General features: G+C 37.6%; 1 protein-coding gene across 5 annotated transcripts in view; it reads right to left on the bottom strand.

Annotated features, from left to right (window-relative positions):
• The window catches only part of DOCK7 (dedicator of cytokinesis 7), a 163,422-nt gene that overhangs the window by 115,762 nt on the left and 29,392 nt on the right, over positions 1-18,268 (bottom strand). For all 5 annotated transcript variants that reach the window (XM_023754662.1, XM_023754661.1, XM_023754665.1 and 2 more), the window contains 3 exons: positions 15,150-15,292; positions 11,130-11,223; positions 8,583-8,745 (listed from right to left, as the gene is read on the bottom strand). In XM_023754662.1, the coding sequence (XP_023610430.1) occupies positions 8,583-8,745; positions 11,130-11,223; positions 15,150-15,292 (400 nt within the window). The remainder of the gene's footprint in view (positions 1-8,582; positions 8,746-11,129; positions 11,224-15,149; positions 15,293-18,268) is intronic.

An 18,268-nucleotide genomic window follows, 5' to 3' on the forward strand; every position in this document is an offset into this window, starting at 1 on the left:
GTTTCTAACTCTCTATCCCTCTCCCTTCCTCTCTGTAAAAAATCAATAAAATATATTTTTAAAAAACAAAACAAAACAAAACAAAAAAGCTTTAAACTGATGCTTCATTTTGCTACAAAAGAATTTGGAATATTTAAATGTTTGGTATGCTTTATTTATGAAGTGGTATGAAACACTGTATTGAAATAGGTGCACTGTCTTAAATTCAGTAGTTCATGATTACTAAGTCATATTGACTTTAATATAGGTGCCACTGTACCTTAACATATATTATCTAACTTATCTATAATATATACATTTTATTATATATATATATATTTATTTATTTATTTATTTATTTATTTTAAATTGATTTGAGAGGAAGGGAGACGGAGAGAGAGATAGAAACATCAATGATGAGAGAGAATCATTGATTGGCTGCCTTCTATACACTCCACACCAGGGATCAAGCCTGAAACTGGGGCATATGCCCTGACCAGGAATTGAATGGTGACCTCCTGGATCACAGGTCAACGCTCAACCACTGAGCCATGCCAGCCGGGCTAATGTATACATTTTATATACTTTAATACTTAATACTGTGAAAACAAAACATTTTAAGGTGTCATATCATAATATAATAAGAATGAATGTATTTGTTCCCTAGCCAGTGTGGCTCAGTTGGTTGGGCATCATCCCATGCACCAAGAGGTTCCAGGCTTAATTCCCGGTCAGGGCACATGCCTGGTTTGCAGGCTTGATCCCAGTAGGGGGCATGCAGGAGGCAACCGATCAATGTTTCTCTCTCTTTCTCTTTCTCTCTCTCTCTCTCTCTCTCTCTCTCTCTCTCTCTCTCTCTTTCCTCTTTCTCTTTCTTAGGAGGCAACCAATCAATGTTTCTCTCTCTCTCTCTCTCTCTCTCTCTCTCTCTCTCTCTCCCCCTCGCTCCCTCCTCCCCCTTCCCGTCTCTCTAAACAGCAATAAAAATATTTTTTTAAAAAGAATTAATGTATTTGTGACATCAACTTAAATAATGTATTCTCCCTGGACATAGTGTGAGTCTAATACCTATGTGTAGGCTTTCAAAAAGAATTAAAAATCATTCAAGTTACTGAATGTTTAAACAGCCTGAGTCACGTATATGTATGTTTCCAAATTCAATAGACTCAGTCCCCTAATTTATAGAAATTTAAATTCTTGCAGTTTTTTATTTACATCCAATAGAAGTACAATTGTTATTTCTAATTTAAGTAATTTAAATTCTAAATCTTCCAGGATTATTAGATGTAAAATTTTTGACAATCATATCACTTGTCAGTGTTCATTTTTAACTGTTTTTAAAGAAACTACCAAAGGGGAAATAAAATTTTGAATTAAATCCAGTTTTCAAAGGATACAGTATCCAAGTTATATAGTGAGTTACCTTAGCCAATAAATATTGAACATTATGTATTTCAAATTACCCAGTATATGTGTCATACATAAACAATATATGATATATATAAATATGTATGATCTATATGTATCCTACAGAAACATTTTATTCCAAAAAAAGCACAAAAGAATATGGGGAAGAATAAGTTTTAGTTTTCAGAACCACAGCCAAACTGTCAAAATTGATTCTGTAGAGCCAGAACACCAAAACAGCTTTTTTTAAGAAAAAATTGAAAGCTTTCAAATGCAAAATAATGTATTTAACATACCAATTACTTTCTCTATTTGTTTTTCCTTTTTATGTTATTGTTGTTAATCCTCACCCAAGGATATTTTTCCATTGATTTTTAAGGAGAGTGGAAGAGAGGGAAAGACAAAGGGAAACATCAATATGAGAGGAACACATCAATTGGTTGCCTCCTGCATGAGCCCCTACCAGGACCCCAGGGCCCCAGGGCCTGGGCCCGGCAGGGGCAGGGAGGAGCCTGCAACAAAGGTATGTGCTCTTAACCCTTTTGGTCCACAAGTCAGGTGACCCTCTATCCACTGAGCCAAACCGCAATTTGTTTTTCAATTTTTAACAATTCTCAGACAATATGTTTCATTTTGTTACCTTTGGAAGTACTATTAGTTTTTTTCTGCTTTAAATATAAAGCTCAAATTGAGAGATCATTCTGGTATAGAAAGAGAAGGAATTTTCTCCTTTATTATTCACAAAATCGAGTCTTTTGTCCTCACTACTTTGCCAAAGTGTTGTAATTTCACCACTAACTCACATGTCAAATCTAAAGGCCTTTACCCAGTCCGCATAACCTTTGATCTCCCTGCTTACTAATACCAATATTCTTATTTCAAATTTGACCTTCATTTTGCTTCCATAATATTACATTCTCTGAGAATTATCCCTAACTTGAATCCATCTTTATAGTCCTATTCTCTGCCAGTATGTAGTATTGTAGGCCAATGACCAATCTTCAATCATCTGTTCTACTCTGACTTTCCAGAAACTCAATCTACTCTCATAGACTCATTTATTTTTTATGAATAAAGTTCTGGAATCTGCATATTATTCCAGCTCTCTCTCCAATTCCCCTACCTGCCATTTCTTTCAATATCCTATAATCTCCTCAAATTCAAAATATCAAATAACAAATTCATCAATGCCTTACTGCCTCTGCTGGTCCTTCCTCCCTTCTTACCCTATCCAGTGGTCGGCAAACTCATTAGTCAACAGAGCCAAATATCAACAGTACAACTACTGAAATTTCTTTTGAGAGACAAATTTTTTAAACTTAAACTATATAGGTAGGTACATTGTTATTAACTTAATTAGGGTACTCCTAAGGCTTAGGAAGAGCCACACTCAAGGGGCCAAAGAGCCGCATGTGGCTCGCGAGCCGCAGTTTGCCGACCACGGCCCTATCCCACTCTCCTCCTTACTTCATTATATCCTAACTAGAAGCCCAAAGCACGAAATTCGTGCAAGGGGCTCGGCCCTCGCAGCCTCAGCCAGTCCTCGCAGCCCCGGCTTCATCCAGAAGGTCATCCAGACGGTCATTCTGCTGTTCGGTCTAATTAGCATATTAGCTCTTTATTATATAGGATGGCACTACCATGCTTCTCAGTCACAGAAGTTTAAAACCCAAGAAACATCTCTGGCTTTTCACTGAACTTTGTAAACCACCTCTCCTCTATCATAAGCCACTAAGTCTATCACAATCTTCTTTTGAAAAGTCTCTTCATCTGATAAATCTGTCACAATCTTCTTTTGAAGTCTCTTAACCTGATATGCTTTCTTCCCATTTTTACTGCCAAAAACCTACCAAGGACTGCCTTTAACCTGAGTCTTAAAATTATCTACACAATCTCCTGCCTGGGCTCCTAATTTTATGTCTATCGCCCCTCAATCTTCATAAAACAAATTTGTAATGGCTGTATACTGCTTCAACCTGTGTCTCTCAAACTCGTCTACTAAAAGAGTGTAACAACAAAGAAAAATAATGAAAACATATCCTTATAGATCCTGCAGTTATAGGGTAAAATGGCTTGATGTAAGCAAAGATTTATTTTAGAATCTTAATAGGACTTTACCTAAATTTTATGATCTTATCTTAAAATTACATGTGAATTGTGGTTTCTACTCCACAAATCTATCTTTATATAAAAACTAGTGGCCCGGTGCACGAAATTCTTGCACAGGAGGGAGGGTGTCCCTCGGCCCAGCCTGCACCCTCTCTAATCTGGGACCCCTCGGGGGATATCCAACTGCCGGTTTAGGCCGGATCCCTATGGGATCCCTATGGGATCCGGCCTAAACCGGCAGTCGGACATCCCTCTCGCAATCCGTGGCCTCTAGCTCCTAACTGCTCACCTGCCTGCCGGCCTGATCGCCCCCATCTGCCCCCCCCTGCCAGCCTGATTGACCCCACCTGCTCCCCCCTGCCAGCCAGCATGCCCCCAACTGCCCCCCCACCAGCCTGATTGCCCCAAACTGCTCCCCCTGCCAGTCAGCTTATCCCCAACTGCCCCCCCACCAGGCCTGATTGCCCCCAAAACTGCTCCCCCCTGCCAGTCAGCTTATCCCCAACTGCCCCCCCCCTGCCAGCCTGATCACCCCCAACTGCCTCCCCCTGCTGGCCTGATCTCCCACACCTGCCCCCTCTGCCAGCCTGCTCACCTCCAAACTGCCCCCCCTTCCAGCCAGCTCACCACCAACTGCCCCCCTGTGCCAGCCAGCTCGCCCCCAACTGCCCCCCCTGCCGGCATGGTTGCCCCCAAGTGTCCCCCCGCCAGCCTGATCCCCCCTAACCGCCTCTGCCTTGGCCCCACCACCATGGCTTTGTCCGGAAGGACATCCGGAAGGTCTCCTGGTCTAATTAGCATATTACACTTTTATTAGTATAGTTATTTCCTCCCCAAATCTTCTAAGAAGTGATGTTCCTGGAAGATGTATCATGTTTATCCTATGGACGTGCATGTCCCATATAACTGTGCCCTCACAAGAACATGAAAGAGCATAAGCCTACAGAATGAGCATAAGCCTACAGAATGAAATCCAAATCTCTTCCAGGTACTCAAGGACTTATAATCTGAACCCTGGTTACCTCTTTAACCATTTCTTGCCCAACACAAACCCTCAGCTCTAATAAAAATTACCTACTTTTAAGCATTCTCTATATACTTTCTCAATGACTTTCCATTGCCTAGAATGCCTCCCAGACCTTTCTGCTTGGCTAGGTTCTATTTATACTTCAAGTTAGAGATAATGTCACTTTTCCACAAATATCTAGTAAATGGAGGCTCCTTCCTTTGCAACCTTGCAGCATTACTATTTGTACCCTTCAACTGACACTTAACAAATAAGATAAGACAGAAAAGTAAATCTGACAAACATAATAATATAAATTGTGAGAAAAAGTAATAAAAACTCCAAGAGCAAAGATAGTCAATCTACTTGATTTTAGTGAATTATTGTAATTCCTTCTTTTACCTGCAGTCTTGCTTCCCACAGTTTCATGCTCTACCATGGTCCAAAAATATTAGATGGAAAATTTCAGAAATAAACAATTCACAAGGGTTTTCTTTTTTAATTTACAAGTTTTAAATTGTGCACTCTCCTGAGTAGCATGGTGAAATATCGCATTGTCCCACTTCATCCTGCTCAAGATATGAATATCCCTTTGACCAACATCTCCAAGCTGTAGATGCTGCATACTCAATAGTCACTTAGTAGCTGCCTAGGTGATCAGATCAACTGTAGTAGATTACAGTGCTTGTGTTCAAGTAAACCTTATTTTGCTTAATAATGGTCTCTAAAGCACAAGAATAGTGATGCAGGCAATTAGGATAAGCCAAAGAGAAGCCTTAAAGTATTCCTTTAAGTGGAAGGTGAACCTTCTAGACTTACTAAGGAAAGAAAAAACATCATATTCTGAGGCTGCTAAATCTACAGTAAGAACAAATCTTCTATCCGTGAAATGGTGAAGAAGAAAAAAGAAGCTCATGCTAGTTTTGCTGTCACACCTCAAACTGCCAAAGTTACAGCCCAGTGCATAACTGCTTAGATAAGATGGAAAGGGCATTAAATTTGTTGGTAGAAGACATGACATCATCATGATCCTCCTGATATACTATCAGAAGGTCAGTAGTAGCCTAACCCTACATTACAATGCCTACATCATTCACCTCACTTCATCTCATCATGTAGGCATCTGTATCATCTCACAACATCACAAAAGAGTGAGTACAGTACAGTAAGATATTTTTAGACAGAGAGAGATACCACATTCACGTAACTTTTAATACAATCTACTGACATAATTATTCTATTTTACTATTAGTTGTTGTTAATCTCTTACTGTACCTAATTTACAAATTAAACTTTATAATAGGTATGTATGTATAGGAAAAAACATAGTACAATATAGCAGGTCCTCTAATAACATCATTTCATTTAACATCGTTTTATTCTAACACTGATGAGATGCTGTAGAAACTTAACTCTTGTTTATATCTATTAGGTTATGGTAAAGTTGGTTTTGCTACATGTCATTTCACTTAAAGTCAAAGAACCTACCCATGGCATTAAGTGAGGATTTTTACCATATAGAGTTTGTCACTCCCAGGGGTCTTAGGCATCCTTTGGGGTCTTGGAACACATCCCTGCAAATACAGGGAGACTACTTTATTGCAAAATTTCTACACCAAGAGTCTACTCTGCACCAGTGTGAATTTTACTGAGAGCAAGTATACTCATTTCCTCTTTCAGGGTTACCTATTTCAGCACAATCTATTTACCCACTCTCTCTCATCCTAGAGTCAGCATGTTTTCATGCCTGTATCTTTCCTTCCTAATAGTGTGACTCATGGAAATCACTCATTAACCAAAAATGTACTCCTTAACCAGTATTTATTCAGTACCTCCCACTTGCCTCCTTTATGAAACCTATCCCAAATATATATGGCTACATATTCCACCTTCTGTTATAGGATAATCAAATTTCCTTGATTTTCCCATCACTAACAACCACAAGCATTGCATGTATGCATGTACTACCAAGCGACCATCCAACACAACAGTTTTCAAAATTGAAAAGGGACCCAATAGTTGGCCTTTTTATCAAAGTCCAAAGTGTTCTCATGGAAAACAGACTAGGTCAAAATTACTCAATCTGTGTGAAATGTGCAGTTCAAGGTCATGAAGGTAGGCTTAACTATATCCCACAATAAGCCTTTATAAAATAAGGTTTTAATGACCATTTTAAAAATATAAAATCAAGCATTCCATCTCAAACATAAAAACTACTTTTATAAATTCATATCTGTAGACTCTAAATCCCACCCTTAGACCAGTGTCTAGTTTCCAGTTTCTTAATTCATTGAATAAATATTTATTATGTGCTTTTGGTGTGCTAGCACACTGTGCTAGATGCTGAAGATAAAGCCGAAAACAAAACAGACAAGTCCCTGGCATTTACAGTAATTACAGTCTAATGAGAAAGACAAAAAATGATCCCATAACTACATATAATGTCAGATAATGATAAATACAAGGAGGGTAAAGAGCTAGAGGAGGGAAGCAGTGGATCATTTTAGGTAGGGTGATGAGAGTAAGCTTCTCTAAGAAGTGACCTTTAAGAGATATATGTTTGAAAAAGGAACCAAGCCATGCAGAAATCTGGGGGGAAACGAGAGGCAAAGAAAACAAATAGAAAGCCTTACGCAGAATTGAATTTTGTTTGTACAAGGATGAACAAAAAGGCCATTGAGGCTAAAATGAAGCAAGCAAACCAGAGATTAGAGGGACATGAAGTTAAAGAAAGGCAGAAGCCAGATACGTAGAGTCTTATAAACAATTACAAAAAATACTTCTTTTTTTTGCTTATAACGGAAACAACTAGAGGGTTTTAGAAAGAGGAATGAATGATCTGATTTTTAACTTTCAAAAACCTCTCTGACTGCAATGTTGAGAGTTGACTGAGGCAGGAGTAGAAATAAGATGATCAAATTAAAAAGGTACAACAAAACTCAAGATTAGCAGCTATCCAATATAATAGCCTCTAGTCCCACGTGGCTCTTTAGCATGTGAAATGAGAAGTGCTTTAAAAGTAAAATACACCTCAGATTTTGAAGACTTTAGTAGGAGAGAAAAGAAGTAAGATATTTCAATAATTTTTACATTTAGTACATGTCAAAATGATATGTTAGGTATACTGGGTTAAACAACAAATAATTAAAATTAATTTCACTTGTTTCTTTTTATTTTTTTAATGTAGCAACTATAAAATTTTAAATTACAAATGTGGTTAACATTATATTTCTATTTGACAATGCTGACCTACATGGTGACTTTGACTGAGTTTTAAAGGTGAAGGACATGAAAAATACTAGATTTGGGATACATTTAAAAATTAAAGCCTATAAAACTTGTTCTAGGAGTAAATGGAGGAGTAAGAAAAGAATGGAAATCATTTTGATTCCCAAAATTTTGGCCTCAGGAACTGGGTAAATGGTAGTGAAATATGCTAAGACGGGGAAGTCTGCATTAGAATCTTATGTCTGAGCTGCCCTGTTGGATATCCCAACAGACATATCAAGTCGTGGCCTCAGCATTCATAAAATGTGGGGAGCATCATTCATAATTGGTACCCCTGGAGTTATGTAGTGTTCAACCTAAATAGCTTAGCCAATAACCTCGTGTCAGGTATTCTCTAAATAGTGTATATTTACCAAATACTGTTACTGTTAGAACATAGTTTAGGCACATAAACTTGATTCATGTGTAATGCTAGATTCTGTTAATAAGACCATTTGAGAAAAAATAGGAACTAGGAGTTCAAATGTTTTAAACTAACAGCCCACGATTCAAGTGCTAGCTCCACCACACTCAAGTATACTTAACCTCTCGATCTCTGTTTATTCTAAAATGAAGGTAACACATACCTCAAGTTATGAGAATTAAATAAGATAATGTATGTAAGATAATTAAGATTTTATCTGGCACACAGTAAAAGCTTCATACATTACAGCTATTAATATAGTCATGTGATAAGAAATGGAACAAGTAACAAAGCTACACAAGATTTTTGAAGAGTTTCATTCTAGTTCTATATTACTATTAGAATATACAGTATCTTATGTCAAAATTCTCCCAAATTAAAATGTATTACCTGTAAGTAGTGTTTGGAACATAGACATCCCTAGCAGGAAACTCCAAAATTTCTCTGGTAGGTCTAACTCGACTGTCAGGGTAAAGCTTCACCTGAAGCAGCTCTGGGGTTAGGCAATAATGAGGATTTTCAGGTGCCGGAGAAATGTCTATCTTCAGCTGAGCTGCATATAAAAATATATTGTAAAAACAATGTAAACATAATAAATAAAAACTTCATGTTGAAAATGTTTTTGAATTAATTTAGATCATATTTTTGCAAGAAGTCTGGAAAGAAACCAAAATTATTATTGTCTCAGTCCTCTAAATCACTTCATTTTAGCAAGTCTCAAAGGTATAAATTCCTGACACAGACATAAATACATGTAAAATACTGAATGAATGAGTAAATGAATGAATGAAAAAGAAACAGCAAAAAAACAAACCAAACAAACAGAAATCTAGCACAGCTACCATTTCAAAGATTAAATGTTTAACTTAAACTTGATAGGCTTAAAAAATAGTTTTACTCTGGAATGGTTTGCTCTGATCATAATATGAATGTTTCTAAATTTTACCATTTCATGCATTTTTTCCTCTCAAAAATAATTTTAAGCCATGGTATTATTCATCACTCTCATTTCAGTACTTAAATTATCAAAGGTTCCGAGAGAACCAAGATGGCGGCATAGGTAAACACCTGAAATTGCTGCCTCGTACAACCACTTCAAAACTACAACTAAAAGACAAAACAGACATCATCCAGAATCACAGGAGGCTAAATTAGCACCTCCTTAGAAATCCAAGAGCCAGTGTACCCAGTGGTCAGAGTGGGACCATCCAGATTACAACTCCTCAGATCCATAAGGGACACACTCAGGGGGCAGACTCAGTGAGCACCAAAGCCCCACTGAAGCAAGTCTTGCCCCAGAAGGGTGTCTCCAGCACAGAAGTTCTCCCACTGCAGACACAGCTGATTCTCACAGCCAATTGGCCTGGAGGTCAATTCCTCGCAGTGATACCTACAACAATCAAGGCTTAACTACAAGACTGTGCACACAGCCCACAAGGGGGTGCACCAAGAGTGTCCACCTCAGATAATTGGGGAGGCTGAGTCACTGGGCCCTATAGGACACCTAGCACAGAAAGCCACTCTATCAACACAGGGAAGCATAAAAAATGAGGAGACAAAGAAACAGATGACAAATGACAGAAATGGAGGAAAGCAAACTACTGGATATAGAGTTCAAAACCACGGTTATAAGGTTTTTCAAGAATTTTCTAGAAACCGCCAATAAATTTAGTGAGACTCTGGAGGATATGAAAAAGGACCAACTAGAAATTAAGCATATACTGACTGAAATAAAGAATAATATACAGAGATCCAACAGCAGACAAGAGGATCCCAAGAATCAAGTCAAAGATTTGAAATATGAAGAAGCAAAAAATACCCAACCGGAAAAGCAAAATGAAAAAAGAATCCAAAAATACGAAGATAGTGTAAGGAGCCTCTGGGACAACTTCAAGCGTACCAACATCCGAATTATGGGGGTGCCAGAAGAAGAGAGAGAGCAAGATATTGAAAACCTATTTGAAGAAATAATGACAGAAAACTTCCCCCACCTGGTGAAAGAAATGGACTTACAGGTCCAAGAAGCGCAGAGAACCCCAAACAAAAGGAATCCAAAGAGGACCACACCAAGACACATCATAATTAAAATGCCAAGGGCAAAAGACAAAGAGAGAATCTTAAAAGCAGCAAGAGAAAAAAAGTCAGTTACCTACAAGGGAGTACCCATACGACTGTCAGCTGATTTCTCAACAGAAACTATGCAGGCCAGAGGGGAGTGGCAAGAAATATTCAAAGTGATGAATAGCAAGAACCTACAACCAAGATTACTTTATCCAGCAAAGCTATCATTCAGAATTGAAGGTCAGATAAAGAGCTTCACTGATAAGAAAAAGCTAAAGGAGTTCATCACCACCAAACCAGTATTATATGAAATGCTGAAAGGTATTCTTTAAGAAGAGGAAGAAGAAAAAGGTAAAGATAAAAATTATGAACAACAAATACATATCTATCAACAAGTGAATCTAAAAATCAAGTGAATAAAAAATCTGATGAACAGAGTACACTGGCGAATATAATAGAATCAGAGGCATAGAAAGGTAATAGACTGACAATTCTCAGGGGGAAAAGGGGTGTGGGGGGTGTGGGAAGAGACTGGACAAAAATCGTACACCTATGGATGAGGACAGTGGCGGGGGGGGAGGTAAGGGCAGAGGGTGGGGTGGGAACCGGGTGGAGGGGAGCAATGGGGGGGAAAAAAGAGGAACAACTGTAATAATCTGAACAATAAAGATTTATTAAAAAAAAAAATTATCAAAGGTTCCTGCATCCAAACTGTCAGACCACATGAGGGTAGAATGAGATGAAGAGTACTGACAGGCATTGAGCACAGACAGACATATGGGCCAAGTAAGTGAAAAAGGAATACATATTACAAACAATACAATATACTTGTGATGATAACAGTTATAATTATTTCTAGTTAAAAATTTTAAATACCTGTAATAGGTCTTAGTCTCCGTAAAACAGAAGATGGCCTTCTCATATCGGCAAGGAATTTGTACAGATCTTCATCACTTAAGCGGTCTCCTTCCTGATTTTAAAAACAAAGGAAAAATTATTTGATAAAATTAATATGGTAGATTTAAAATATTGCTTGTTAATAATCCTGCCCTTTTTCCTTCATTTGAGTCAGAGTGAAAAGTAAAATTTATATAATCGTGATTAAAAATCAGTATGTGGACTTATTTCCTTTTTTATGCTTTCAAATTTTATTGAGTTATGATACTGCTATCTGTTTTTAAATTTTATATATTTACTTATAGCCCATCATGTTTACAAGGTATTACAGGGAACTCCAAAATATGGAAAATCAATACAAATTAGAGATAGATGAAAAAGATAAAAAAAGAGTATTGATATAAAACAGATATACATATAATGACATTCTTAAAAACTTATAACACTTGAGTTTATATTGTCTTTTCAATTTTATATCACAAGTCTCTCAAATGCAAAATATAAAGCATTGACTAAATTTACAAGAGGAAAGAAGTAGTAACAAAAACTTCTCTTGAAATAAAGTATAACTATCTTGATATTAAACCAGAAAGAAAAAAAATGAAAAGACCTCCATCCTGGGAAAAGAGACAAACCAAACCAAACCATACCTAATTAAAAATTTTTTTTAATTTAATATAATGTTTTGCAATTAAAATAGGTAGGGATTAATTTTGTTTTTTAATTCAAGAATTAGTTTTTAGAGTTTATTCATCTAAACCTCCTGCATTTAATACCTTAGTGGTTTTAAAGCATAGTTCATGTCGTCTTTTTATCTTAAATAGGTTTAAGGTTACTTTACTACTATGAGCTCACCCTGAGCTACATATTCCACCTGCTCACTGCTATATTCTCAACAGGATACAGAATTGCTCATCTTTTATCCCACTATCTAGAAAAGTGATTTTTACTTTCCAAAAGGCTGGAGGTTTTTGTTAATACTTTTATAGTTTTTAGTTTTATTGAGTTATGGTTAGCAAATTTGACTCTATGAAGATTTTTTCAGTGACCTAACATATAATTATTACAAATGTTCTATCAGTTGCTAAAACAGTATATTCTCTCCTTTTGAATACAGAATTAAATGCATCCTTAAATGGTTCTTATTTATAACTAGAGGCCTGGTGCACAAATTCATGCACATTGAAAGGAAATTAATTAGAAGAAATATTTTAGAGGCTAGGGAGGGACCACGGGAGACTGGCTCCAGGGTACGTCCGGCCAGTCTCACCCACTCCCGATCCACCAGACCCCAGTAGCAAGCTACCGATTGGAGCGTCGGCCCCCTGGTGGTCAGTGCACATCATAGCGACTGGTCAAGCAGTTGACCAAATGATTGACCGAACAGTGGAACACTTAGCATATTAGGCTTTTACATATATAGATACATTAAGATTATTTTTAGATTCAATTATTTCTGTCTACTTAACCCAGGGGTGGCAAACTTTTTGACTCGAGGGCCACAATGGGTTCTTAAACTGGACCGGAGGGCCAGAACAAAAGCATGGATGGAACTCCCTCCCCAGGCTTGCATTGGCCAATAAGCAAATATGATGCAGAAACTTCAAAAACATTTGCACAACTGAGCTTGCCCTCCCTCTTGAACTTCAGCCACTGCTATGAGAACATTATCAAGCCAGCCTGCTAGATGATGAGAGTACAAGTTGAGAAATATGAAAGAGGTCGGTTATTTCTGTCTTCCCAAAAGTCAGTCTAGATCAGCTGACCCCAGTCAACCTCTAAACATGTGAATGAACCTAGCTGACAACCCCTTCTCCACACTGCTGGTTTACTATAGTGTACTCCTAAAGCAACAACTTACACACATTTTAGCAAGTAGAAAAAATGCCCTTAAAACTAATGTGTGAATTTTATTTTATTTTTAAATCTCCATGTATTTCTAATAACTTTAGCTTGTCACATTTAAAATCTGTACATAAGCACTGATTACTATATCCCAATCATGAGTAGTAATTGCTCATCAATTAAAAACAAAACAAAACAAAACAAAAACCTACGTTTGTTTCTCATTTAGGAGAAAATTGTGACTTTAATTCTACTTTATTAAAATTATAATCTCTGCTTTTTACTTAATTTGCATTTGCCTGATATATAATATTCTAACTATTTAAAAATACTTATAAAAATTGTACATACTAATAGTTTAAAAAATTACAGAGCTCACCAAAACCGGTTTGGCTCAGTGGATAGAGCGTCGGCCTGCGGACTGAAAGGTCCCAGGTTCGATTCCGGTCATGTGCCTTGGTTGCGGGCACATCCCTAGTAGGAGATGTGCAGGAGGCAGCTGATCAATGTTTCTCTTTCATCGATGTTTCTAACCCTCTATCTCTCTCCCTTCCTCTCTGTAAAAAATCAATAAAATATATTTTAAAAATAAATTACAGAGCTCTACAAAGTCAAGTGTTAATGCTTCCCATTGCTCTATGTCCCCAGCAATCGTTGCTTTTTAAGTTTCACAAGTAGTTTGTGCTAGTTTCGGGTTACTGGTCTCCAGTACATGGTGAATACTCAAAAAGTATTTGTTAGATAAATACGTAGGTGGGTAGAATGATGCTCAGTACATGATGAATGCTCAATAAAGTACCTTTGAATAAATAGGTAGGTAGGTGGATAGATAACTGGTTGATTTGAGTTTACAATACCAGTTCAATGATAAAGTAGCTGAAGAAATGCAAAGAAGAGCTGTGAAAATAGCAGAAGTGATGTAGCAGCTGAAGAAGCACAAAAAGAGAAAAATGTCATAGTTGCAAGGTTGTGTCATTGTATCAGGTAAATCTACTGCTCTGTTTCCATAGCTGTACTTGGCTATTACCTCATCGAAGTAACACTGAGGCCTTTTCTAAACTCTTTCTTGTACTACAATCTATATATATAAAAGCCTGAGCGACCATGCGACTGTCCGACGGGTAACTATGACATGCAATGACCACCAGAGGGCAGACGCTCCAACCGGTAGCTATGATGCGCACTGACCACCAGGGGGGAGACGCTCAACCCAGGAGCTGCCGAGCTGCGGTGACTTGGCAGCTGCGGTTCTCAGGTGATGCACTCAGAACCAGAGAGGAGGGAGCCTGATTCTGGGGTGCATCACCCGAGAACAGCCCTCTCACAATCTGGGACCCCTCAGGGGATGTCGGAGAGCCAGTTTCAACCCAATCCCCAGAGGCCAGGCAAAGGGACTCCACCGGGTCCGTGCACAGGCCTCTAGTTCATAATAAAAAGACCCTTACCACTTCAGACACTCCTTACCTGCTTTATTTTCCATCTGAGTGTCTCAGAGCAGTTGCCTATGAATGCTATTGATAGATAATTGTGAAAGGCACTTCAAGTACATTGTTATCTGTCAACTCATGGCACATCCTGCCCTAAAATCTAGCTCTCTCAAGTTACAAGGTATCAGAAGGCCAGGATTTCCTCCCTATATTTAGAATAACATCTTAAAAGGAGGAATTTTGAGAGAGTATTTTGCATTTTCCTTTAATCTGCTCTAAAACACGTGAATGGTTCTTCTCCAGTTTGTCACACTAATACAAATTTTCTTCCATTCTTATATGGTTCTGGTCATCTGCTTACTCAAGACAAAGGCTTTCAAATTTTTCTGATCTTGGTTCACATTATAAAATTAATTTTACTTCAAAATCCAGTATGCATACACTCACAAAAAAACTAGGGGGAATAAAGCTCACTGAAGCAGAATATAGATGTGGAGGATTGATTCTGATGCATTATTAGACAATGTCACTATTTAAATAAAATGATAAAACAGATATATATAACTTATTTTTATTATTATATATTTTATTTTTATTCTTAATTTTTTAAAATTTCTTGAAATTATAATCAATTATTATATGTGCATATACATTCACGATTTTTCTGAAACCAAAAGAAATTTACAGACAAATAACTCCCTAGAATTCCTACATGACAGAACAATACCTGCTTAAAAAAATTTGTCACTGTGAGTGTAGCAGGTCGAAAGCTGGTCAGGTTACAAGCATCATCTCCACTTGTTGTCCTTTCCAGTGATCGTCTGCCAACAATACTAGAATTCCTCCTCTCTGACCAAGACCCTTTTCGTTCTACGAAGGAAAAAAAAGTAAAATATTCATTTTATAATGTTTAAAAAATTTGTTTTAAAGCAGCTTTCCAAACAGGGTGGAAATCCACTGAGGTTGAAAATAACCACTTAGCATACTGACTATAGTAGAAGAATTTCACTTCTGGGGAGATCAGTAAGGAAATATTACACCTAAATCTTCTGATTCTCTTTAAAATTCTCCAATGTAAAAAAAAAGGTAATTACCACACAAAGATTATGCATATGACCAAAGATGAACAGATATAGAGGAACTATAAATTTTAGTCACTATATATGGTCCCTCAGTCTTATAGCACTTGAATTTGAAACTTTCATTCAAATTTTTGCAAGATAACCCTACTATTCAAACCCAATAAAATAATTATGTTGAAGACTTAAAACAAAACTATAAACAAACTAGACCTACCAGACATCTACAATATACTCCACTAAGCAAAAGGCAAATGCACATTCTTCTCAAGCACACATAAGACATTCTCCAAGACAGATTATATATAGGTATATCTTGTTTTATTCCTCTTTGCTTTATTGCACTCTACAGATATTACATTTTCCACATATTAAAAATTTGTGGCAACCCTGCATTGAGCAACTCTATTGGTGCCATTTTTTCAATAGTATTTGCTCAATTTGTCTCTGTTCACATTTTGGTGATTCTCACAATATTTCAAACTATTTTTTTTTTAATCCTCACCCAAGGATATTTTTCCATTGATTTTTTAGAGACAGTGAAAGACAGAGAGAAATATCGATATGAGAGAAACATCAATTAGTTGCCTCCTGCACATGCCCTGACCAGGGCCCAGGCCGAGGAGAAGCCTGCACCCGAGGTACATGCACTTGACTGGAATCGAACCCAGGACCCTTTGGTCCGCAAGCCAATGCTCTATCTACTGAGCCAAACCAGCTAGAGCTATTTCAAACTTTTTCACTGTTATTATATTTGTTATGGTAATCTGTGATCAGTGATCTCTGATGTTATTATTGTAATTGTTTTGGGGCATCACAAACTTGAGAGCAAACTTAATAAATGTGTGTTCCGATTGTTCCACTGACGGGTTGTTCCCCTATCTCTATCCCTCTCCTAGAGACCCCAATTCCCTGAGACACAACAATACTGAAATTGGCCAAATAATAACCCTACAATGGCCTCCAACTATTCAAGTGAAAGAAAGTCCTATGTTTCTCATTTTTAATCAAAAGCTCCAAATGATTAAGCTTAATGAGAGAATGTTGAAAGCCAAGATATGCTGAAAGCTAGGCCTCTTGCACCAAAGAGTTGGCCAATTTGTAAATGCAAAGAAAAGTTCGTGAAAGAAATTAAAAGTGCTGCTCCAGTGAACACACAAAAGATAAGAAAGCGAAACAGCCTTATTGTTGATATGGAGAATATTTTAGTGGTCTGGACAGAAGATCAAACCACCCACAACATTCCCTTCAGCCAAAGCCAAATCCAAAGCAAGACCCTAACTCTCTTCAATTCTATGAAGGCTGAGAGAAGTGAGGAAAATGCCGATGAAAAGGTTGAAGCTTGCCGAAACCGGTTTGGCTCAGTGGATAGAGCGTCGGCCTGCGGACTGAAAGGTCCCAGGTTCGATTCAGGTCGAGGGCATGTACCTGGGTTGCGGGCACATCCCCAATGGGAGATGTGCAGGAGGCGGCTGATCGATGTTTCTCTCTCATCGATGTTTCTAACTCTCTATCTCTCTTCCTTCCTCTCTGTAAAAAATCAATAAAATATATTTTTTTTAAAAAAAAAGAAAGAAAAGGTTGAAGCTAGCTGAGACTGGTTCATAGGCTTAAGGAAAGAAGCCATCTTTCATAACATAAAAATGCAAGGTGAAGCAGCAAGTGCTGATATAGAAGCTGCAGCGTTATCCAGAAGATCTAGCTAAGATAATTAATGAAGGTGGCTACACTAAACAGATTCCAAATAGAGACAAAACAGCCTTAGGTTAGCAGATGCTATCTAGGACTTTATAGCTAGAGGAGAAGTTAATGCCTGGGTTCAAGGCTTCAAAACCTGACTCTCTTGTTAGGGGCTCAGGCAGCTGGTGACTTTACATAGAAGCCAGTGCTCATTTGCCATTCTAAAAATCCTAGGGTCCTTAAGAATTATGCTAAACTACTCTGCCTGTGCTCTATAAAAGCCTGGATGATAGCACATCTGCTTACATGATTCACTGGATTCACTGAACATTTTAAGCCCACTGTTAAGACCTATTGCTCAGAAAAAAATATTCCTTTCAAAATAATACTACTCATTGGCAATGCACCTGGTCACCCAAGAGCTCTAATGGAGATGTACATTAATGTTTTCATGCCTGCTAACACAACATCCATTCTGCAGCCCATGGACCAAGGAGTAATCTCAACTTTTAAGCCTTTTTATTTAAAAAATACATTTCATACGGATATATCTGCCACAGTGATTCCTCTGATGGATCTGGGCAAGTAAATTGAAACTTTCTGGAAATGATTCTCCATTCTCGATGTCATTAAGAACAATACAGATTCATGAGAAGCAGTCAAAATACCAACGTTAACAGGAATTTGGAAGAAGTTGATTCCAACCCTCACTGATGACTTTGAGTGGTTGAAGATTTCAGTGGAGGAAGTAACTGCAGATGTGGTGGAAATAGCAAGAGAACTAGACTTAGTGGAGCCTGAAGAAGTGACTGAATTGCTGCATCTCATGATAAAACGTTAACAGATGAGGAATTGCTTCTTATGGTTGATCAGAGAGAGTGGTTTCCTGAGATAGAACTGACTCCTGATGAAGATGCTGTGATGATTGTTGAAATGACAACAAAGGATATAGAAATTATATAAACTTAGGTGATAAAGCAGCAGCAGGGTTTAAAAGAACTGACTCCAATTATGAAAGAAGTTCTGTAGGTAAAATGCCATCAAACAGCATCACATGCTAGAGAGAAATCATTGGCAAAAGAGTCAA

The sequence above is a fragment of the Myotis lucifugus genome, unplaced genomic scaffold (assembly GCF_000147115.1).
Source record: "Myotis lucifugus unplaced genomic scaffold, Myoluc2.0 scaffold_63, whole genome shotgun sequence".
NCBI classification, from domain to species: domain Eukaryota; kingdom Metazoa; phylum Chordata; class Mammalia; order Chiroptera; family Vespertilionidae; genus Myotis; species Myotis lucifugus.